This window comes from Neophocaena asiaeorientalis, unplaced genomic scaffold (genome assembly GCF_003031525.2).
Source record: "Neophocaena asiaeorientalis asiaeorientalis breed wild unplaced genomic scaffold, Neophocaena_asiaeorientalis_V1.1 scaffold322, whole genome shotgun sequence".
Classification (NCBI taxonomy): domain Eukaryota; kingdom Metazoa; phylum Chordata; class Mammalia; order Artiodactyla; family Phocoenidae; genus Neophocaena; species Neophocaena asiaeorientalis.
Genome location: NW_020185329.1, coordinates 2,990,369 through 3,014,912, shown reverse-complemented (window position 1 = coordinate 3,014,912; position 24,544 = coordinate 2,990,369). Strand labels below are relative to the sequence as shown.

Genomic DNA, 24,544 nt, shown 5'->3' with positions numbered 1-24,544 from the left:
GGGAGGCTCTGTTTAAATGCCTTTCAAATCACTTTCATTATCACTAATTGGTCTTTTTTTTACTGAATTATCTCATTTTCTCCTGAAGTCAGTTTTACTGATTTTTCATTTTAATCTTCCCTCTCCATGTTGCTGGTTTTCATCATGTCCAGGTTGCCTGTTTATATTTAATAATAATGAACTCGAGTGACTACTTGCATAATGGTGTGGGGAGAAATATCTAACTAGAAGCTCTATGTACTTGGAAAAGTATGTAATCAGCAGCTCAGCTGTAGACCCAACTACTAAGGAATCAGTCATCAAGCTAACAGCCTCCCCAATGTCAAAATAAGAATGGCCCTACACTAGAGCAGCACTATGCACATTAGAAGCCTTAGCTCTCCTCAAGTAGTTTAATTTCCTAAGAGGAAAGTACTTTCAGTCTTGCCCAGGGGCGAATGCAGACTGTTCGCTATATTGTTCAAGTAGTTTGGGAGTCAGGCTGGGAAAGTTGACTACTTCATAAATAGATCATCAGTCAATCCATCTGTTTTCAGCCCCAATTTTCCTTCTGGATCTCTGGTGTACCTCTGAATCAAGAGCTTTCGTGAAATTTTCAGGACAGTAACTTCCACTTCCGTGCAACCCTTTCATGGTTCGTTCTTGGCTACAGCTTTATCCACTGAGTGTCATTCATTGATATGCTTCCTTCTATTTTTTGTCTTCCAGAGATTGTTGAAATTTCTTATGTTCCTCTGTATCTTTACTGTTAGAAATGTATGTCACCTTTTTATTCCTTTATAATTTAATGGAGTTTAGGAAATAGTGAAGAGAAATACATGTGCTTTACATGCCATCTTGAACTAGTAGAAATGCATATATATTTAAAAGCTCCCAGGTAATTCTGATGATCTGCTAAATTTGGGAGACACTGTTCCAAACTAGCTTTTATTCTCACTTTCCCTTCATTTTAAGCACTGAGCACTTAATGCTTTGTAACTCCTTGCATTCTATGGCTCATTTTTCTTACTGGTTGATGATTTTCATCAGAGCAGGATATCTGATTACCACTTGTGCTTAGCCTACTGCATCTTACCCTAGCCCTTGTACAATGTAAAGTACATCTTATAAGCTCAATAAATTCTCCTTGAGTAGAAGAATGAAAAATGAATGAATGAGGGAAGGAATGATATACATTTGAGTAACTGGTTTCTCTAGTCTTTTTATGCTGCTTTCATTTACTCAGATTTTTAAAAATAGAACTAGTCAACTATATGCAGCCATTCAGGATTAATTCCCTTCAAAAATAGATACAGTGACTTATTTTTATTTTTTAAAGAAACTTTCTATTTCCAAGAACCCTATTTCCAGAAACACTTCACAATGCACAAGGCTTCAGCTTGCAAATGGTTTTATTTGAGTCTCATACCAGGAATAGCTTGTATGAATCCATAAACATGAATGAGGCTCATCTTGCGGGATTTTCCTATTTTAGTCCAATGCTTACCTCAAATAGAATCCATTTGGGTGAATACTGCTGCCATAAACTCATTTAAACTCAAGGTAGCCACTGTAAATAGCAGGATTAAAAGCAAACCTACCTCAGCCATCACTGATTCATATCTCAGACATAAACAATAAAATAAATGTCTATTAAAATATATTAGGATAAAAATGTTAAAAACCAATAATCCATTTTTATTCTTCACGGTGAATCTAAATATTTAATAAATAACATGTTTAATCCTTATCTTAATGAGCTATTTTTTAATTAATGCAGAAATAGAAATGCTAAAATTTAAAAATAGGCATGGAAAGAGAGTAGCCAACACGTTTATTGAAGAATTATTCTAAGATCTGACTTGTGAAATTTTTTTCTTTATCACATACCTGCTATTTTTCATTGAGTTAGTAAAAGGTTTTAGTCAGTTCATATAGTGACTATTTTCTTCAATCAGCAAGTGTTTTTGTTTTTCACAAATGATTCGGGTACTGTGCACAGCATTTAAGTCATCCAGAACGATGGGGATGCAATCAGAAAAATCCAGAATGTGGAAAGTTCTACAGGACAAATGACTCCATCCTCTCAACAAATAAATTGCTTTTCTAACTTGGTTTTAGAAGAAGTACTTGGGCTGTTCTGGGGAGGATAAACTGTAGAGAGGAAAGGGGGAAACACAGAGACCTGTTAGGAGCTATTGCAGTACTCCATGCAAGAGATGATGGTGAGTTGGATCGGGGTTTTAGTGGTAGAGAAGGTGAGAAGTAGCCAGATTTGGATATATGTATGTTGAAGTTCAAGTCAAAAGAAGGTGCTGATGGATTGTGTATAGAGTATGAGAGAAAGAGCTAGAAGAATGGAGTTGCCATTATCTGAGCTGGGATGCAGGAGAAGCAGGTTTCAGAAGGAAATCAGGAGTTCAGTTTGGGGCAAGGTAAATTTGAGATATGTATTAGATCTAAGTGGTGGTCAGCTGGAAATATCAGCCAAGAGTTCATGGGTGAGTTCTGGGTAGGAGATATAAACGTGGGAGTCTTCAGAGTATATAAATGTTTTAAAGCTATTAGAATAAATTAGATCACCAACGGAGTAGATAGAGATCTCTTCCTTCAAAAATACTGTGGAAAGAACAACCCCAAAATTTAGTGACTTAAAACAATCATTTATTCTCATGGATCTGTGGTTGGGTGAGGGTTTGCTGATCTAGGCTGGGCTAGACTGGGGTGATTTGGTTCTGCTCCAAATGGCTCTCATCCTTCTCCTAGGACTAGTGGACTAGGTTTTGTTGTTGCTGTTATTTTTCATGGCAATGTCAGAAGCATAAGAAGGAAAGGAGAAATATATAAGGCCTTTTGAGGTCTAGGGTTAGACCTAAGGAAAGGAGAAATATATAAGGCCTTTTGAGGTCTAGGGTTAGACCTAAGGAAAGGAGAAATATATAAGGCCTTTTGAGGGCTAGGGTTAGAGCTGGCACAGCATTACTTCTGCCTCATTCTATTGGCCAAAGCAAGTCACATAGTTGAACCTAAAGTCAAGGACCAGCCAAATGGGAAGACAAAGGCATTGATACAGGAAAGGGTAAAAAATAGGGTTCATTATTGCAGTCTCTCACAAGTCCAAGGACTGACTCCATCTTGAGCCATCTTAACTTTAAAAGATAAGCTTGAATTCTGTATCTACCCTGCTCCCCACATTTAATCAGTGGCCAAATGTATTACCTAGACGTAATCTTAACCACTGCTCCCCCTTGCCTAAAGGAACTTCATTGAAGGCATCCATTCTTTGATTCTTGTCAACGGAATAAAAACATGGACTCTATATTACTAGTTACAAAGAAAGTCTGAAGCAAGATGGTCCAGGGTGCCAACTTGTGCCATCTAACAGTCTGAAGAGAAAAAAGCAAAACAAAACTCGAAGAAGAAAATGATAAGGAGACATTTGTGTCTAAAACTGGAAAAACACTCATCCTCAGTAGAATTGTCTGATAGGATATCTAACATGGACGCATGAAAACGTATCATACAGACATCAGAAGCTCAGCACCAAGTAACAAGCTCTAATTTTAAATAGGCCATAGTCAGTAATTTTTTTCAAGCCACTAATATGCAGAATATTTTATGCATTACCCAGTTCTTTGTTTGGGGATGGATTTTTTTTTAACTGAGACAACTATTTTATAAATACATTTTCAAATTCTAGAATTTGAATTTTCTTGGAAGTACAGAGATCAGAGGAACAATTCTTTTTAAGGATATAATCTGCTGCTACTAGCTTAGGCTACAAGTCTGGATTTTTGAAAAGTAATGAATCAGATAACATGGTAGAAGTACTTGTACACTATTTATATTTTAAGCTGCTTTTGCTAGATCTAGAGATTTTGGGGGCTGAAGGAGCCCTAGTTTTATAGATGATGCCTAATTTTATAGATGATGTAACAGAGGCCCACAGAGGTTAACCTGATTCTTTTGACAATAAAAGAATCAGATCGTGTGAGCTGTAACCCAGTGGCTGGTGACAGAAAGGTGTGACTATGGGATGCTTTTCTCTCACCTCCGCTCCATCCATCCCCATAATCTCCAGTCATCCCTCTTTATCCCCTCTTCAGTAAGTATAAATCTAGTAAAAACTGTAAGTCACTGCTCAACCAAAGCTTCCAAACAAGGCCCCCAGGTACCCCCTCCTGCCACCCAGCCCAGTGTAGAAATCCTGGAATTGTCACTGTCCACTTACAAGAACAACCTTCCTTCTCTGTCTTTAGTATCTAGGGTTTTGTGGGCCTTGAAAAGCCAGAGGATTTGTTGGCATCCTGTTGTTTCTTTTATTCCCTTTACTTTGTCTTCCTGTGTTTCTCCCTACCTGATTTGCACTTAGGGCCAATTTTGGAGATAGTGTTTATGTACATCTGTGGGAAGCGATACATCTCTTCTTCCCTGTAGGCACTAACTAGTTGGCCTATTTAAGCTTAATTTCTTCTTGGGAGTTTAACTAATTATTCTTTTTTTTTGGCTAATGTCTCTTCCAGCAGCTGCAACACACAGGCTTCCAAAGTCCTTTCTGGGTCTAATGTGCGGCTTTTCCCCTTTTTTTAGGGGAAACTGAGAAGTTCAGGAGATGATTACTTTGTATATTTGCTCTCAAAAAATATCTAAAATGTAACATGATTGGACTCAGCCTCTTAGTGCTGCTGTCAAAGATAAATAAAGCTGGACATCAGTTAGAGTGGTAAGACAGATTTTAATCAGTAATATACTCTTGCAATTTCGATTTGTACAGAAGTGACTGGGCATTTTAAAGGGAGAATGAGGGAGTAGAAAGGGAGGTGAGCAGGGGCTCAGTAGAGTTGGGGAAGTGGAAAAATTACCAAGGGGTGGTCAGTGTAAATGCTGTGTCTATTAGATGCAATTATCAAAATTAGTATTCTTCCTTCATACAGAGACTGGGAGACAGAGGCTCTATCCTTCCTGGTGATTACATTTTAAAGGAATGGCTTTCAGGTCCTTGAGAAAGACACCCGTGAACTGTAGGAGCTACATATATATCTCAAAGGGATAGAGGAAAGATTCACAATTGTAAATATATTTTAATAAATGCTCTAAGAAAGGATGGTCAGGGGCCTATTTTCAGGAGTTGACTAGAACAAACAGTACATTCTTTGGGGAGCCTTGAGCTTTTTAGGCAGGCACTTTAAGGGGGTCTAGGGTCATCCTAGGGATGACTTGAGCTGTTAGAAACTATGTTAAAGTCTTTTAACATAGGGGTAGGGGAGTGGATGAACTCATTTGTGTTGAGAATCTGTAGTTTTTACAAGCCAAGGTTGAAGTATGGTCGAGATGAGGGCTCAGAGGGCCTGCTAGAGTTTGATCAAGGAGAGAATGTTTCTCACTGAGTAATTTTAAGACATGTTGTATGGTCAGGCCACTCAACATGGCTGTTCTCTTGCTCTCTGTACATCCCCTACTTGACCAGTGCCTGCTTCACCTATACCCTGCTTACATGACTGACCTTGATCTTCCTACATACTTGCCCCTTCCCCAGCTAGTGACTGTGCCTCACTGCCCCCCTATAACTGGTAATCTTCATGCTCCCCCACCCCGACCCCAAGAGCAAAAACTGCCACCATGTCCTGCCTGCCATGGGGTGTCGCTCCAGGATCTTGCTTCTGACATGTAGCTCCTCCCCGCATACACACCCCCCATCCATTAAATCATGTCTCTGTTGCTGACTCCGGGCTCTTCCTTTGGTCTTGAACCTGGACAACTACAGCCTTACAGGACTATGGGGTACAGCCCAACACATGTTATTTTAGTTTAATTTTTTTTTTTTTTTTTTTTGCGGTACTCGGGCCTCTCACTGTTGTGGCCTCTCCCGTTGCGGGGCACAGGCTCCAGACGCGCAGGCTCAGCGGCCATGGCTCACGGGCCCAGCCGCTCCGCGGCATGTGGGATCTTCCCGGACCGGGGCACGAACCCGCGTCCCCTGCATCGGCAGGCGGACTCTCAACCACTGCGCCACCAGGGAAGCCCTAGTTTAATTTTTAAAAAAACTTTATTTGCCAAAGCCTTCCTTTTTTCCATCTGTAAAATAGGAATTACTTATTAACATCTCATACAGCGCTTAGGAGCATCTAATGGAGCATCTTAGGAGCATCTATTGGACAAGACTCACATGCTATTATCAATAACCTCATAGACACAGTTTTAAAAAAGTATATAGAAATAAACAGTAAAAATTAATGTTAGTAATTATTTTATTTACCTAATCAAAATATTTCAACTTGTAATCAACATTTTAAAATTATTGGGAGATTTTATTTACGTTCTTGTTTTCGTCCTATGTATTTTACATTTACAACACCTCAGTTCGGGCCAGCCACAATTCAAGGGTTCAGTACTGCTGGCTGCTGCATTGGACAGCGCAGCTCTACAGGCCTTGCTGATGTGAGCGTGGGGCGGGTCTTGGTCAGATGGGAGCGGAGCTTCTCAGAACGCGTTTTGGGCCTCGTCGGCTGCCGTAAGAAGCGCCGGCCGTGGCGGCGCCACGTTCCCTGTAGCTGAGGGAAGGGAATCGGTTGGGCCTCGGGGCGGTTGGCCATGGCCTTTACGCTGTACTCGCTGCTGCAGGCGGCCCTGCTGTGCGTCAATGCCATTGCCGTGCTGCACGAGGAGCGATTCCTCAAGAACAGTGAGTGGGGCCGCGGGGGCGGGCCGAGGGGGCGGCAGCGAGCTCCGGGGGCGCGGACCCGAGTCGGGCCGCGTGAGTGGACCATTTGGGCCGGGACAGACGGGCGGCCGAGGGCTCGCCTCTTGGGGCCCTTCCTTGGGTGGAGAAGCCGAGCCACTTTTGTGTCACCAGTGGAGTGAAGATTGTTCAGTGGGGTGAAGATTGTTCAACAGACGCCCACTGTGTGTCGGACCCTGCGTGTCGGGATGGGGGAAGGCGGGGATGAGCCAGGAAATGCCCCTGCTTGCGTCCAGTTTAGGTTAGGAATTTAGTACCCTTCTCTGTGACCGCTTTTAATTGTCAAAAACCTGGGGTGTGAGTTTTCAGTGAAAGAGGGAGGGGCGTGGTTCATTTTGGAGCGTAGGTAATCAGAATGAACTGATGGAAGGCCATAGGGGTTCCTGGGCTTTGGGGATAAGAGGAAAGGGGACGTGTTGAGGTTATCACGACATACAGTCATCCATGTTCCAAGAAAAGTTTATTCAGCACACTTTATTGGGTGCCTAGGATGTGCCAGGCTAGAATCTGAGAATACAGAGAGGACAAGTTATGCCTACCGGGATCTCACAATCCAGCGACCTCTGCCACCTGGGCAGACTGCTTTTTTCTGCATGAGGCACAATTAAGGCAGGATACTGCGTGATGTGCATCACTTGTCACAGCGTACCAAATACGTCTGTGTAGATCACTGAAACTCAAACCCATGAGCAAGATTTATTGGTTTCATTTTTTCCTTCAGGAGAGATTTATTGAGCACATATTGTGTGCCAGCCGAAACTGAGGTTAAAACAGTTGCCCTGCCCTCCTAATGAAAGTTAATCTAAATAAAAACTGAACAAGTACCAATAACAAGTATGCAGAATGTTACAAAACAGAAGTGCTGGGAGATACTAGCTTGTGAATCTTTGAAAGTTTGGAGGAAGTGTGTCTCACCCGAAATCAGATAAGTCAGTAAACATTAACTAGGTGAAGGGTCAGGAGGTGATGAGTAAGAGCTGCTGTGAAAATTGGTGTGGAAAGGTTGTAAGCAGGGCAGTAACATGACTTGATTTGTGTTATTTGCTGGTTACTGTGTGGAGAACAAACAGATCAGAAGTGTAGAAGAGTGGCTGTGGAAAGCACCATTCCAAATAGGGCAAGTAGAGATGGTGGGTATAATATAAGTTGAATGGGTATAATAACAATAATGATACCTAACACTTAACACTTACCATGTGCCAGGATCTGTATCTAGTGCTTTCTACATATTAACTTGTGTAACCCTCACAACAACCCTATGAGACAAATACTGTTTCCATTCCTGCTTTACAGATGGGGACCAGAAACACAAAAGAGTTTGTAGCTTTCCTAAGATCACACAGCTAGAGAGCAGCAGAGTTAGGGTTCAGTTCAGGCAGTCTGACTCATGTTCATCTCTTCACCACTGTGCTATCCAGAAAAGTAGAAGGAATCACATTGTGGGTTGAATTGTATGCCCCTAAAAGATATATTAAAGTCCTAACCTTTGTTTCCTTTTTTGGAAATAACGTCTTTGCAGGTGAAATTAAGTTAAGATGAGGTCACAGTGGAAAAGGATGGACCCTACGTGCAGTGAGGTGTCCCTATGGGGAGAGAGAGATACAGAGACATACAGACACAGGGGGAAGAAGGCCATGTGACAACAGAGGCAGAGATGAGTGGTGCATCTGCAATCCAGAGAATGCCAAGGATTGCCAGTAACTACCAGAAGCTAGGAGAGAGGCATAGACATTATCCCAAGAGCCCTGAAAAGGAACCAACTCTGCCAACACCTTGGTTTTGGACTTCTGGCCTCCAGAACTGTGAAAAAATAAACTTTCATTGTGTTAAGCCACATAGTTTGTGGCACTTTGATATAATAGCCCTAGGAAACTAGTACAAATCAGAAGATATTTTAAACGTAGAAAAGACAGAATTTACTGTTTGGACATTGGGAATGAGGAGAGAGGAAAAAGTCAAAGATCTCTCTTGGTTTTCTGGTTTAAGCAACTGAGTGAAGGGTAGTAGCTTTACTGAGTTGGCACTGGTGGAAAATTGTGGGTGGTGGTGCAGGTAACAATGTGAAGAGATAAAGAAGTTTCGCACATGCTGAGATTGAGATTTCTGTGAGATACACCAAGTGGAGATATAGAATAGTCAGTTGGACTTAAGTCCATAGACCAGAAGCAAGAGCCAGAGTGGAGACTGAGATTTGAGTCTGTCAACCACAGATGATAAATTAAGCCATGTTTAGAGATGAAATTGTTCAGGGAAGGAATAGACTACAAAGGAGAATTGTTGACCAGGACAGTCCTAAAATCTCTTCCAGTATTTAATGTTCAGAAGAGCTGACAAGAGAAATTGATAAGTGAGCAAAACAGAGAGATAGGGAAATCTAGACAGTGGGATTTCACAGAGGCCAAGGAGTGTTTGAAGCAGGAGAGAGAATGCAACAGTGGAATGTTCTGAGAAGCCAAGCAAGATAAGGACTGAAACGTGTCCTGAGGATTCAGGGTAGTAGAGGTCATTGGTGATTCTGTAAGAGCAGTTACAACAGTGGGTAAAATCCACATTGGAATGGGGAGGAGCGAGTGGAAAGTCATAGAATGGAGACAGCACAATTATACAAATGTATCACTGAGTTGGAGGAAATGAAATGGTAGGTGGAAGGGGATGCAGAGATATGTCTTTTTTTTTTTTTCTTTTTTTGCGGTACGTGGGCCTCTCACTGTTGTGGCCTCTCCCGTTGCGGAGCACAGGCTCCGGAAACGCAGGCTCAGCGGCCATGGCTCACGGGCCCAGCCGCCCCGCGGCATGTGGGATCCTCCTGGACTGGGGCACGAACCCGTGTCCCCTGCATAGGCAGGCGGACTCTCAATCACTGCGCCACCAGGGAAGCCCCAGAGATATGTTTTATGATTGTTTTGTTTTTTAGGTCTCAGCAGCGACAATGAGAACTAGTCAGGTCTCTTCAATAAGTCAATGCCATGAAATAAGTGGGGAGGAAGTGACCACTGAGGCAAATATACAAAATAAAAAAAGACAAAAAGAGAGAGAGATGTAGGGAGATATTCATATGCAGCATGTGGACCTTGATTGAATTCTAGTTCAAACATATCAACTGTAAAAAATATTTTGGTAACATTTGAAGAAATTTGAGTATGGAGTAGATACTAGATGATATTAAGGAATCACTGTACATCTTGTTAGTGTGATAAAAATGCATACTGAAATATTTCAGTACCAGTAATTTATTTTTAAAGTAATCAAGCAGAAAGAAAGATGAAGCATGTAGGCAAAAAATCAATAATTATTAAATCTGAGTGATAGGTATGTTTTAAAACTTTCATAATTAAAGGTTAGAAAAGGAATTGCTAAGGGAAAAGATCTAGTAATGAGAGAAAAATAAAAGGTACAGGAGAGAAATGAGGTAATTGATAACTCAAGGATTCTGAGAAGGTGGATAGGGTTGGGTCCAAAGGCACAGATGGACAGATGGAGGAGATGGCATTAAGTGGGAGGTGGGATACTTTCTTCATTGAAAAAGGAGGAAAGATTAGCTGGAGAAGGAGGAGGTTCCCAAATTTGGTGGCAGGAAGTTTTTCTTCATTCCTTATAACAAATAGGCCAGTCACTGTGAGCTAGGTGGAAAAGATGTAGCAGTGAGCATAACACAGTATCTTTGTTCTCATATCTTAGAGTCTAATGGTAGAACAGATAAATAATTATACAGATACTTGAGTCTAGGATAAATGCTTTGAAGGAAGAGAACTGGGTGAGAACTGTTAGATTCATTGGCTTAGGAACTTTTGTCCCACCTTCTGGCCGTTATAGTTGTCTGTTCATTGTGGCGGTTAGGGCGTATACCTGTTACGGGCAACTGGAAAATTACCCGCTGTCTGGCAAGTCCCCGTCAACTGAAAAACTCCAAGAATTGGTTTCGATAGGGAGAAGGAGTGGCGCACGATAGGGAGAAGAATTGGTTTCGATAGGGAGAAGGAGTGGCGCACGATAGGGAGAAGAATTGGTTTACGGGAACAAGTGAGGGGGTGGAAAGTCCCTAAAGGCCCCACAGAACCATGGGAATATAACCTCCTGGTTGAATCAGAACAGCATCAGTTCCTAAGGAAATAGCATTTAAAGCTAAGTCCTGGAATAGGAATAGGAATTAGCCTATTTTTAGGTACCTTTAAGGCTTCAAGGTAGAGATATCATGTAGGCATTTACATATACAGGTCTGGTGCCCAGAAGGGAGGAGGTCTGGGAAGGATTTACACGTGGGGATTTTTGGTGTTGGCTGGTAATTTGAAACCACTGGAATGAAGGCTATTTCTCAGAGGGAGAAGAGGTTCAAGGATTGAGTCCTGAGATTACTCATTCCTGTCAGGGTTCTTGGTTGCAAGCAATAGAAGCTGACTCTGCCTGATTAAACAGAAAGAAATTTACTAAAAGGTTGTTGGACAATAGAACAATGGAGCAGAGTGGAGAATCCAAATACAGACACATATTTATATGGACACTTAATTTATGATAAAGTTAACAGTAGAGTGTGATAGAAAGGATGGTCCTTCAATAAATGATTCTAGGTTAACTGGATATTCAAAAAGAAATAAGTGAATCTTGACCGTCTGCCTCTGGCTAAACACATAAGCCAATTGCAAGAGCATTGTAGATCTAAATGAGAAAGGTAAAACAAAGCTAGAAGGAAACAAACTTTTTCTGAAAGGGCCATATTAAAAATAGTAGGCTTGGGCTTCCCTGGTGGCGGAGTGGTTGAGAATCCGCCTGCCAGTGCAGGGGACACGGGTTCGTGCCCCAGTCTGGGAAGATCCCACATGCCATGGAGCGGCTGGGCCCGTGAGCCATGGCCACTGAGCCTGCACATCCGGAGCCTGTGCTCCGCAACGGGAGAGGCCACAACAGTGAGAGGCCCGCATACCGGAAAAAAAAAAAAAAAAAGGCTTTTGCAGGCCAGGTGGCAGAACTGAGGCTATTAAGCGGGTATCTATATAACAGTTTATAAATGTGAGACATCATTCTTTTCTCCCCCAGCTTTGAGATCTAATTAACAAATAACATTGTCTAAGTTTAAGATGTACATGTGATGATTTGATACACGTATATATTGCAAAATGCTTACCACAGTAAGGCTGGTTAGCATATCCTTCACCTCACATAATTATCATTTTGTTGTTAATGTTGTTGTGGTGAGAACATTTAAGATTTACTCTCAGAGCAACCTACAAGTAAATAGTGTTGGATCACCATGCTGTACAGTAGATCCCCAGAGCTTATTCATCTAATAACTGAAAATGAGTGCCTTTTGACCAACATCTCCCCATTTCCCCTACCACTCCACTCCTGGAGTGGCAACCACCATACTACTCTTTCTATGAGTTTGATGGTTTTAGATCCCACGTATAAGTGAGATAATACGGTACTTGTCTTCCTCTGAGTTATCTCACTTAGCATAATGTCCTCAAGGTCCATCTGTGTTGTCACATATGGCAGGTTTTCCTTGTTTATGGCTGAATAATATTTCATTATATATGTACACCACATTTTCTTTATCCATTCATCTGTCACTGGACACTTAGATTGTTTCCATGTCTTGGATATTGTGAATAGTGCTGCAGTGAACATGGGAGTGCAAATATCTCCTCGAGATAATGACTTCATCTCTTTTGGAAAAGTACCCAGAAATGGGATTGCTGGATCATATAGCAGTTCTATTATATTTTAAATTTTTTGAGGAACCTCCATACTGCTTTCCATAGTGGCTGTACTAATTTACATTCCTATCAACAGTGCACAAAGGTTCCCTTTTTTCACATCCTTGCCAGCATTTATTGTCTCGTCTTTTTGGTAATAGTCATTCTAACAAGTGTGACGTGATATTTCATTGTGGCTTTGATTTACATTTTTCTGATGAATAGTGATGTTGAGCACCTTTTCGTGTACTTCTTGGCCATTTTTATTTCTTCTTTGGAAAAATACCTAATCAAGTCCTCTGCCCAGTTTTAATCAAATTATTTGGAAATGCAATTATTAATGGAAAGCACCTCCACAATGGTAGTGTGAGAACCTCCACTGGACCCTCTTTCCAATAAAACAACTATAACTAGTGAAAATTATTTTAAAAACGAACATTTGAAGTCTCTGGGAATTGTCATAAGAGTGTACAACAAATGAAAAAAACTTTTTTTTTTTCTCCAAGAAAATCTATTAAAGCTCAGTAAGAGCAGTGAGAATCTCTGGCATTTGGGCCACAACCAGCTCTTCCTTCTCTCCAACACACACACACACACACACACACACACACACACACACACAAAGGAAATGATAAAGATTACAGTGAAAATTAATGGAATACAGAGTAGAAAAACAATAGAATTAACAAACTAAAAGCTAGTTCTTTCAGAAGATCAACAAAATCGGCAGACATTTAGCTAGACCAAGAAAAAAGGAAAGAAGACTCAAATTACTAAAATCAGGAATGAAAGGTGACATCACTACCTTAGAGAATGAAAAGGATTATAAGGGAATGCTGTGAACAACTGTATGCCAACAAATTAGATGACTTAGATGAAATGGACAGATTCCTAGATAGACTACAAACTACTGAACTGACTTAAGAACTAGGAAATCTGATTAGACCTGTAACATGCAAAGAGATTGAGTTAGTAACTTAAAGACTTAGAACAAAGAAAAACCCAGGCTTCATTGCTGGATTTTACCAAACATTTAAAGACTTAACACCGAAATAGAGAGGAGAGAAGACATCCCGACTCATGCAGTGAGGCCAGTATTAACCTGATATGAAAACCGGACACAGCACAAGAAAAGAAACTCCAGGCCAATATCTGCTGAATATAGACACAAAAATTCTCTACAGAATACTGGATTTACCCTGGGAGTGCAGGGTTGGTTTAACATTTTTAAATCGATTAATGTAATTCATCATATTAATAAAATAAATAAAAATCACATGATATAATAGATGCAGAAAAACATTTGACAAAACCTAATACCCTTTCATGATAAAACGTTCAACAAACTAGGAATAGGAAGGAACTTCCTCAATCTGATAAAGAACATCTTTGAAAACCCCCCCAGTTAACAGACTTAGTGATGAAAGACTAAGTGCTTTCCCCAGCTAGGAATAAGAAAAGGATCTTGCCACTCCTTTTTAGCATTGTACTGGAGATTCTATCCATGGCAATTAGACAAGAAAAAGAAATTAAAAACATCCAGATTGTGAGGTTGAAAAAGTAAATCTCTTGTTTGCAGATGACATAATCTTGTATATAGAAAGTCCTAAGGAATCAGTAAAACTATTAGAACTAAGAAATGAGTTAAGTAAGTTTGCAAGATACAAGATCAGAAACAACAATCAGTTGTTTTCCTGTACATGAACAATGAACAATCAAAAATGAAATTAAAGAAACATCATTTACAATATCATCAAAAAGAACAAAATACTTAGGAATAAATTTAACAGAATAAGTGTAAGTCTTATTCTGTGAAAACTACAAGGCATTGTTGAGTGAAATTAAAGAAGAATAAAGGTTTTTAAAGATAATGGGTATAAAAACACTCCATGTTCATGGATTGGAAGACTAAATATTGTTAGGATATCAGTATATTACTGATTTACAGAGTTAATGCAATGTCTATCCAAATCCCAGTTGGCTTTCTTTTGGCAGAAACTGACAAGTTGGGTTCTAAAGGAAATTCAAGGGATCCAGAATAGCCAAAACAACTTCGAAAGAGAATACAGTGCCCAGACCTTACTCCAGACCTGCGTTCAAATTTCCCAGAAGTGAAGTTGAGCAGTGTGTCTTTTCCAGAATTTCTACAGATGATTGAGATTTGTGCTCCTAGATGACAACCACTGCCACAAACTATTGGAATGGCCTAGAATTATTAGTACTTTGCCCTCCAGAACTTTGCTTTCCACATTTCCTCATTTATCCAGAAATAGTACAGAAATATTTTGAGCATGTGTTTTGAATATGGTTCCAGAACTAAGGGAAAACACCACATTGCCTTGACTAAGTGGATAAGCCACTGTTCTAAAATATCTGAATAGTTTTAAGATAGAATTTTAAAATATTTTGTGTTAAATATTGTTTACATAAGCTCTTAACTCTTCTTACCTAGATTTTAATAGTAACCTCCTCACTGGTCACACTCCATCCATTTTTGCTTCTCTTTGTTCTCCCTTCTATGGGAAGCTGAGTGTGTTTCTCAGTGTCTGAAATTCTGAGTTCTTCAGTATCCCTAGCCTTCAACGTAAAATTCATACTCCCTTGTGTGACTTATAAACCCACCATAATGTTTCCCTTCCTCTCTGTCCTTCCCCTCTTTTACCCTTCCCTAATATTTACCGTGTACCTTTTTTACCATGATACTCTTCTTCACTGCTGAGCCTTTACTCACATTATTTTCTCTGCCTGTGATGACCTTGATTTACTTCATTTCTTTGACTGGCTAACTCTTCAGCCTATCCTTTAAGGCCTACTTCTGGCATTTGCCTTTCCCAGAAACCATCTCTGACCCATTTTTTGGGTAATATACCACTGCAGTTTCTTTTCTGTCTCCTCCAGTAGACTGACAACAAGGGTCCTTTCATCTTTACAATTCATTCCATCAGTCAATGAATGTTTTCTAAATAACTTTATGTTCCCATTGTCTTATTCTTGTGATTCCTGACCTGAGAGCTATTATATTTATACACATAGGTTAGCCATTATCTTGGCAATAGTGCAGAGAACGTGTTGTTTCTTTTAGTGCTCCACAACGATGCTTTATGTACAAGAAAAAAAATCACATAATGGATTTATCTATTTATCTATTTATTTATTTTTGGCTGCGTTGGGTCTTCGTTGCTCTGCATGGGCTTTCTCTAGTTGCGGCGAGCGGGGGCTTCTCTTCACTGCGGTGCGCAGGCTTCTCATTGCGGTGGCTTCTCTTGTTGTAGAGCATGGGCTCTAGGCGTGGTGCGGGCTTCAGTAGTTGTGGCATGCAGGCTCAGTACTTACGGCTCGCGGGCTTAGTAGTTGTGGCTCACGGGCTCTAGAGCGCAGGCTCAGTAGTTGTGGCACACGGGCTTAGTTGCTCCGCGGCAAGTGGGATCTTCCCAGACCAGGGCTCAAACCCGTGTCCCCTGCATTGGCAGGTGGATTCGTAACCACTGCACCACCAGGGAAGTCCCACTCCTTCTTTTTTATGTCCCCTTTTTTTATAGCATCTTGTTCTCTGGGGTTTATAGCTACAGTAGTTGTTCTCTCTCTAAGGATGTTTGTTTTTTTAAAAAATGAACTCCTACTTCTTGCATTGTCTCTTCCTCAAAGTCTTCTTTTCTGGTTTTGTTCTGTCTTTCCACGTTAAGAATTGTTCCCTCTTGACTGTCAGTTCATTCTAAAGAGTAAAGCACTGAGAGGCTCTTAGGAAGCTCCGTGTATGTGGTTGGGATTTGCTCACCAGTGGGCCTCTTTGTAAGTTCGCTGTTTCATTAAAGCCCCGAGTATCTGAAGTCTTCTTGGGCAGCTGGTCAATTTCCAGAGTAATTTTACAACTTCCTGTCTGCAGAATATAAGTGTTCTTATTTCCAGGCTTACATGAGACACAAGCAAGGAAAGTGGGCAGGAGTCTGACATTCAGGTTTGCAGACTTTAATTCAATCCACCCTCCCTAGATGTCCCCAGGTCCAGAGCTTCCATGCTTCAGTCTCTGCTGAGAGTAAACCTCCTGTCTTCTGAGGGTGTAAGAGAGGGACATTCTTCCTATCAGTTCAGTTTAGGGAAGGGGATGGGATGGGAGGGGAAGGTGGAGCGGCGCTAACTGCTCTTGTGGAGACTTTTCAATTAGTCCTCCGGTGTCTCAGCTTTGTCGCCCTCACTGGCATTTTGAAGTTTCTTTCAAGTTTCCAGGGTTCTCAGCACGATTCACCTCAGTTTTTTATTGTGTGCTCCCTGGATGTTTAGGTTTCAGCCTTCTCTGCTAAGTCGGTTATTCTTCCCTTTATTTTTTATTTATTTATTTTTGCGGTACGCAGGCCTCTCACTGTTGTGGCCTCTCCCATTGCAGAGCACAGGCTCTGGACGCGCAGGCTCAGCGGCCATGGCTCACGGGCCCAGCCGCTCCGCGGCATGTGGGATCCTCCCGGACTGGGGCACGAACCCGCATCCCCTGCATCGGCAGGCGGACTCCCAACCACTGCGCCACCAGGGAAGCCCTAATGTCATTTTTACTAGGGTTTCAGGAGAAAGCTAAGATAAAAGTGTGTATCCATTGATGGGGTTCAGGACATGCTACCCCCAAATAAGGCACCGTGGCATGTTGAATATCTTACGCTGAAGGAGTTAGAGAAAACACCAGAATCAGAGAGGTCACTCCGCCCTCCTCCCTCCCTGGCCCTTCTTTCATGAAAGCAGGAGATAAATCTCCCGTGTGAAAGGTATCCTTCCTGTACCAGGAGGAAAGGAGACATCACCAGAGACAGGGAATTTAGGGCCAGGAAGACTGTATAAACAGACATTATTGCATTTCCTACCCATAGCCCAAACCCCTTTGTTTTGTTAATTCTTCACAAATTTGTTCTTTTGTCTAAAAGGTAGAAAAACTTCCTGCTTTGGTCAGTTTTTCAGATCTTCATTTTCTTGTGAAGACTCCCGGGTACATGTAAAAGCTTAATAAAATTTGTGTGCTTTTCTCCTGTTAATCTGTCTTTGTCAGTTTAATTTTTCGGACATAGCCAGGGACCTAAGAGGGTCAAGGAAAACTTTCTCCTTCGTTACAGTAACCAATATGTTTAACCAAAACCAGGCTGCTTTCTTATTGTGCAGAGTTGTTAAGTAGGTTTGTATGAGTAAGACTAAACTGGTTTGGAAAATGATACACCAGGTGGTGGTGGTCATTTTGTGTTTTATGTCCTTCTAGAGACACTATTATGAAATAGTTTTTACCACATTATAAGTAGTTAAAGGCTGGTACTACATCTTTGAACTTAGATTACAAAAAGAGGACTGCCATGTAGTGGAGAATGCTGATTGAGCTCCCTGGAAGAGTGAGACAGGTATGTGGGAGAAAGAACTTACAGTAGAACTTGTTATATGGTAAAAGTCAGCGTTGGAGAAACAGCATAAGTGTATTTGCTTCTCTGAGACAGAAGTAGATGCAGAAGTAGGAAGCAAGATGCAGGTGTATCTTCTGAGATTGTTTTTATCTTGGAGAGATGTGTACATTTAATATTGGAGGATTTCTTCCTCCCTCCCGCAAAGCTACAATTGAATGATTGGTTACACTTCGTGTGTCTTAAAAATAAAGAAACATGTTTCTTTGGAAGTTTTATCTGTGATTTTAGGATTTACCTTATCTTTCTTTATTCCAAAATTAACTTGGTCTGCTATAAATTCAGTTTAATTCCACAAACATTTACTAAGTACTTGCTCTGGGTGGGGGAGAGGGGAAAGGTAAAGACAGACTAAATTCAGTTCCTGTCTTCCAGGAATTTATAATGTAACTTACAATCAGTAGTTACTATTTGGGGAGCAAAGAGTAAGGTTTATTATGACATGGGAGGGAATTAGGAAAGGCCCTGACATTGAAGTCAGACAAACCTAGATTCAGAAGCTGCCTTTAACGTGTATAGCAATTAGTGGGTAATTGACTAACCACTAGTTACTTGGAGGGTTGTAGTAGGATACAAGGCTAGCATGTCAATTTAAGGGGTTTCTAACTTCACTCAGTAGGCAATGGGAATCATCACACATTGTGAGCTAGAAAGATCTGACACTTTAAGGGAGAAAGAAGTCGAGAGGAAATTGCAGAGGCATCTGTTGAGAGTCTGGCAAGAGATAGTAGAGGCTGTGGTATTAACCACTGTGATAGAAGTTGTGCTGCGGGAGCTCAAAAAAGAGCGACAGCCCTGTGGATGGGGAAGGCTGTAAGCACAAGTGAGCTAGGCCTTGAAGGGTGAGTGGGAGTGAAACACATCAGCTCTGCTGTGAACTTGAATTTTACATTAGTTTTATACCACAACATCTCAGTGTTGATGTGACCAAAAAATTTAAAAAAAAAAACAAGCAACCATTATTTAACCTTTATTTCAACCAAGTAAAAGTTGATTAAACAAAGTGAAATCTTGTTACCTGATACATGGTTCTTTCATGTATAAAATAAAAACTTGTTCTGTCTTCAAGTTTAAGGGTTAAATGTCAGGAATTAATTAAGCCCTGTAGTTATATGAGAGTAAAAAAATACAGTCATGTGAGATATGAAAAGTGGACCTAAAATGAGGACAAGAGAGGGATGTTGCAGAAATGAGGACATGTAAGCCCCTAGAAGAATGCGTAAGGCAATAAAAAAAGAATTAGCAGATAAAGGTAAATAAATAATGATTTATATTATCAGGAAAATGATAGAAGGTAAAAGACTCATTTACTGAAAATAAGTGGGGTTAGGGTTAGATAATAGGCTAAATTCCTTACCTCAAAATTGAGAAATGAAGAGGAATGATCAAGTTAAAAAGATGTGCCTCTGTTGTCAGGTTAGAGCATGCTATGAAGGCGTAACCAAGCTGCGACCAGGTTTACATTAACATTTCCCCAGGTGAACAGATAGTGAAGCTCAGCTGCAACACTTTTATACTGATAATTACTTCGGGTTTTATGAATTCTGAATTGAGCTAATTATTCAACTTGACAATATGCTTTGGTTTTCAATTCTGACCTGAAAAATATTGTTAGTTTAGAAAAAGAGAAGGAAAACAATCAGGGTGTCACAACAGTCATCTTTACCGAATACAGTGCCATGGAAGAATTTATTAGACTGGTTTATTTTATAAAATCAAAATCGAAATTAAATGAGTTTGTGCTGCTTATCAAAAGTAAAAAATATACTCAAGTTTTTAAGTCATGTAATTTATGTCTAACAAGGCTCAAAATCATCTTTAGAAGGTGACTAATGAGGGAGCAAGGTGAGTGCGTAATAAATTTTATCACAGCTAATCATCTTTATATTATGCAGTTGGCTGGGGAACAGACCAGGGAATTGGTGGATTTGAAGAAGAGCCAGGAATTAAATCTCAGCTAATGAACCTTATTCGATCTGTGAGAACTGTGATGAGAGGTAAGAAGAAAAACTAGTGGAACGCTCTTAATTTTGTGGTTTGATTTAAGTAGCAAAACTTCCAAGTGTGAGTGCCATTTTTGTAGTGGGAACTTTTTTCTATAATATTTAACTTGGCTTTACTATTTAAAAGTTACTAGTTTCTTTCCTAGCTTGCCTCTTATTTCTATCTAAGCCATTTGATGCAGATGGAATGCTCAGTGATGTAATATTTGTATGCTACCTGTATGTCACCTCTCAGAGTTGAAAGACAACGGTGTTCTTACTTTTTAGAAATTCTTTTGCTTCTAAGTAGAAAAGTCATCTAGAGTCCTGTAAGACTTTCAAGAGAAAAATACAGGTCCCATATCTGCTATTTTTATTAGAAAATATTTTAGAGCAACTCAAGAATTCAAAACCTTTTATTTAAAACCATTAAAATTAGGGTCTCTATCTCTCTCTCTGTTAGCTGATTTCATCACAGCTTTGGGTAGAATGATAAGTTTCATTCTTAATTTAGTGATGAAGCAACAGAATCTTCTTTGCACTGTATTTCTAACGTCAGTTGTCACTGGCAGCCGTGTGGGTCTACTTCTGCCTGGGTCCAGTATGCTTCTGTGTTCCCAGAGCTGCACCAGCACTATCCACAGATGACTTCATATTGATCCTGTACCAGTGTGACCCTTATCCCCAGTCACACAAGCCCACTTTACAATAAGTTTTGGATTTTATGATCCAGTGCATGTTTGAATGTTACTTTGTTATAAGGATTTGCAATGTGATTCTGATGACATACTGTATTTCCATCCTTCCTGGATGCTAGTAAAACTATGTCTTCATTTTTTTCTGATTTTTTTTAATAATAAAAAACTGTTTTGTTTTTTTTTCTTTGCAGTGCCATTGATAATAGTAAACTCAATTGCAATTATATTACTTTTACTATTTGGGTGAAGATCAATGGGGGAAATGGAGACACAGGAGAAGAGCTGCCAGCAGAAGTTATTACTTCAGTCTTTATTGGAACATACGTATCTTAGCTGGCTGACCTTGGACTTGACAAAAATGTAAACCTGCCAATAAAACCAGAGTCCCTATTTATCTGATTTTTTAAAATGTTGCACTTATAGTTTTATTGCAAAAAGATCAGATCATCAGAGGCTAGATTGGAATACATTTGATTGCTGACTGCTGATAAAAGTTCATGCTGTGGTAAAGATTGTTAAAAGGGTGCAGGACTGTCACTTCTGTGTTTTTAGAGGTTTCTTTCTTTGACTTCTCAGGGATGAATTTTTTTTTCAAAGTTCCTTGTGACTTAGCTATGATGTAAGAATGATTACCCTCCTAGATAAAATTTAAAGGATTTTTAAAATATAAAATGTTAGATAGGAAATTTGGATTATTTTATTTTGAACTCTTTGGTTAAATATTTTGTCTGTATACTGTCTCAGCTATGAAAAATTCAAATTCGTAGTAACTATTGAAGAGCAATACTCTGATTTCTGGGAGAATTCTAACTTTGTAAGTCGGTTAGTCACATGATGATTGTGTTTTTAAGTTTTAAGTTCTTTTCATGTGTTTGTTATTTTATTAATTGGCCTGAATGATGAGACCAGGTCAGTATCTACATATTTCCATAGGTAAAAAAAAAAATCTGTATAGAAAAGTCTATGCCCTTTTTAACAATGATGACTTATTTTTTAAAATCAGCATAAATAGCAGCCTGCAGGAGCAATCCTAAACAATCACCATTAAACCATACTATGTAAGAAGACTTTATTGTGAAGCATTTACCTCCCCAAATTATCACGTTTCCGTTTCTTGGAGTAGCACATTAAGGGGTGTGATTTGTAATTCTTCATTCTGTCAGTCAGTAGAGCATTCATGGTGGATAAATTGTCTTTTGTTTTTTTATGTCTTAGACCATCCCATATTTGCTTATCCCATAATACTGTTTTATGCAGAAAGATTAAAACAATGTAAATGATTTTTCTGGGAAATACTAGTTATAATATTTTAAAGGGGGTGGAATGGAATCTTTGTCTATAGGAGAACATTTGTAAATAAAGTTCAATTTCCAAGTCAAACACTTGTTTTTGTACTTCAGTATATAACCTGTCTTAATTAATTTCATTTTGTGTGCAACACTTATATACGTTCTTTGCTGTAAAATCATTGAGCACAGATTTAATGAAAGTAAACATTCACATTCCTTTTTTTTTTTTCTTCAATGAATTAACAGAATTGCTGACATATATCAGGAAGACTCGCGAGCAATTTTGATTCTATGACTTAAGTTACTTCTAAAACTTTGGAGCAGGTATTGGATGCCTATTGGCCACGCCTGAGCTGGAGATGGAAGAGCGGAAGATCTCTGAGCAGGGGGGCCTTGCAGCTGAACCAAAGAAATGTACCAGGGATCCTAAGTTGATTACTTGGCTCATGGGAGTAACTAATGTATTTGGCACTTAAAGGCAGTGTCCTTTTGGCCTTAGAAGGATCTGATGCTCAAGTTTAAGCTGCTGAACAGATTGAAAAGTAGCAGTTAATTGAGGGCACTCCTGTTTCTCCACAGGCAGTGAGCCATACAGAATTTTAAAAAGAAAGAAAAGAGAGACCTTGGCCTGATACCATTTTCATTACGACATTACAACACACCTTTATATTCATTAATTGTCAGAATACTGTCCAAGTTCACAGTCCAATGGAGAGCAGTCATATTAGGGCAGGATCAGAGTTTTCTGTAGCAAAGTGGTTCTGAGGAAAGTGCAGCATGGACATCAAAATATTTCATCTCTAAAGGACTCTTACACAGTTCTAGCTTTACTGTGCCTGAAGACAGGTCTGTAAGCTTTCACAGGTTAACCCTGGTTTATCCAGAGAAGTTGCAGTTCAGTAATGATAGCATCTTGTTTTAGTAGACAGTAACTTAAGTGCCTGCCTGCCTGCCAACATCTTCCCCCTTAGCCATTATCAGGATTAACAATTTGTGACTATTCTGGACTCCAAATATCTGTGGTGTTAATGGTCCTGTGTATTCTGACCCTGTGTCTATATGCCTATGACCTGTGGTGAAGGCTCTTGGCTGTAGTGTATACATACTCAAATTCATACCCTAGTCCTTAATCAAGTACAGTGGTTTTCAAACTTTGGTTGTTAACAGAACTGGATTTTCAAAAGAATAGTAACATAGAAGTGTAATCATCCGATATCTAAAATAGATGGGAGCAGGTCCATATATCAGTTGAAGCGGGAATGGGACCCATAGGCCCACTGTTCAGCCTCCACCTCACTCTTAACAAGCTTCCTAAGGCACTTCCACGAAACCCTAAGCTTTCAAAAACATGGTTATGAAGTATCTTTTTTAAAAAAATCCTTGCTTTAGGTAGAGTAGGCACGGTGATCTGTGCTCTGTAGATATTTGCAATCACTTGTGTGTATATGTGTGTGTACTCATGAAATGACCTGAGACAAAGCAATACATCTGAGTAAAATAGGAGGCAGGATATTGCTAGTATGCTAGCCAGAACCTTTTATAATATGACTTAAATAAACTTAAGACCTCAGTTGTTTTTGGTTCCTTCCTCTGTAAAATTAGTCAATAACTGTTTTAGAAGTCTGCTCCAGATTATACACACACACACATATATATATATATATATATATATATATATACACACACACACACATAATTTCCAGGTCACTGACCTTTGATCCTAGATCAAAGAGATGTTCTTCTGAAGTAAAATGTTTTTGGTGAAATAAATTACTTTCTTACTGACAGCTTCAAAGTGATTACCAATAATAAAATTTTGATACCAACCAAAATGGAAATCTTTTTTGCTAAAATTTTCCTTGGTCGCTGATTGGTCATTAGATGTCAGAAATAGTGAAAACATCTGTGCAAGGACCTGGGACACACAGTGGGCAGTGTCCACCAATACTAATGATCAAGGTAAGTTATAGAATTCTCTTTTTGTTTTAGTTCTGATACTGTTTTTACACCTCCGCTCCTCCTCTGGGTTCTTTTTTTTTTTTTTTTAATTAATTAATTTTCCCTCTGGGTTCTTTATCCCATCTTTTCCTTTCTCAAGTTCTCCTTCTGAGGTCCCATCCCATCTTTACTCATTTTGCCCTTTGGCAGGCAAAGCCATTTGAGTCTTTCGGTAAGGAGGAAGCCATTAGTCATGTTCCATCATTCCACATCACAGTGAATGACACCATACTACCCAATTGCCCAAACCTGGAACCTAATAATTATCTTGATGCCTTCCTCTCCCTTACCCTTAATCTAATTTACCACCAATTTCTCTTACCTCCTAAAGATTTCTTAAATTTGTTTTGTTTGCTTTGTTTCCACACTTTTTAGTTTAAGCATCTCTCTGTGGCCCTGCAATAGATTCTTATCTGGTCTCACACACATTTTGGCACCTCTCCCATCTGTTCTCCATATTGCAGCCAGAGTAAACATTTAGAAAAATGCATGTCTTAATATTACCCACCTTCGGTGATGGTTTAATCTGGTCAAAGACAGCTCCTAATTCTGAAGGGGAAACTAGGATCAGTTTCCGTTTCCTTCAACCAAGTAGGCCCTCAAACAGAAAACTTAGACTTAGTAAATATAAGACAAAAACAACCTCCAGACCCAGTGAGGAGGAAAAGCAAAGGGTCCCTAGTCCAGGGAACAGGAAGTGTTATAGCTTACAACATGGCTGACTGCAGCAGTGGGCAGAGGGG

At 39.8% G+C, this 24,544-nt stretch overlaps 1 protein-coding gene across 1 annotated transcript; it reads left to right on the top strand.

Annotated features, from left to right (window-relative positions):
• Positions 1-6,483: 6,483 nt before the first annotated feature.
• IER3IP1 (immediate early response 3 interacting protein 1) lies at positions 6,484-21,894 on the top strand. The gene is made up of 3 exons (XM_024734692.1): positions 6,484-6,661; positions 19,730-19,831; positions 20,706-21,894. Exons 1-3 carry the CDS (start codon positions 6,571-6,573, stop codon positions 20,759-20,761), a joined length of 249 nt encoding a protein of 82 aa, XP_024590460.1. The 5' UTR covers positions 6,484-6,570; the 3' UTR covers positions 20,762-21,894.
• The last annotated feature ends 2,650 nt before the right edge of the window (positions 21,895-24,544 follow it).

What these genes read in the sequence shown, in the direction of transcription:
- IER3IP1 (XM_024734692.1), top strand. Translation starts at nt 6,571, where the DNA reads ATGGCCTTTACGCTGTACTCGCTGCTGCAGGCGGCCCTGCTGTGCGTC. An exon ending in GGAGCGATTCCTCAAGAACA is followed by an intron (nt 6,662 to 19,729) that starts GTGAGTGGGGCC and finishes TATATTATGCAG; the next exon opens with TTGGCTGGGGAACAGACCAG. An exon ending in TGTGAGAACTGTGATGAGAG is followed by an intron (nt 19,832 to 20,705) that starts GTAAGAAGAAAA and finishes TTTTCTTTGCAG; the next exon opens with TGCCATTGATAATAGTAAAC.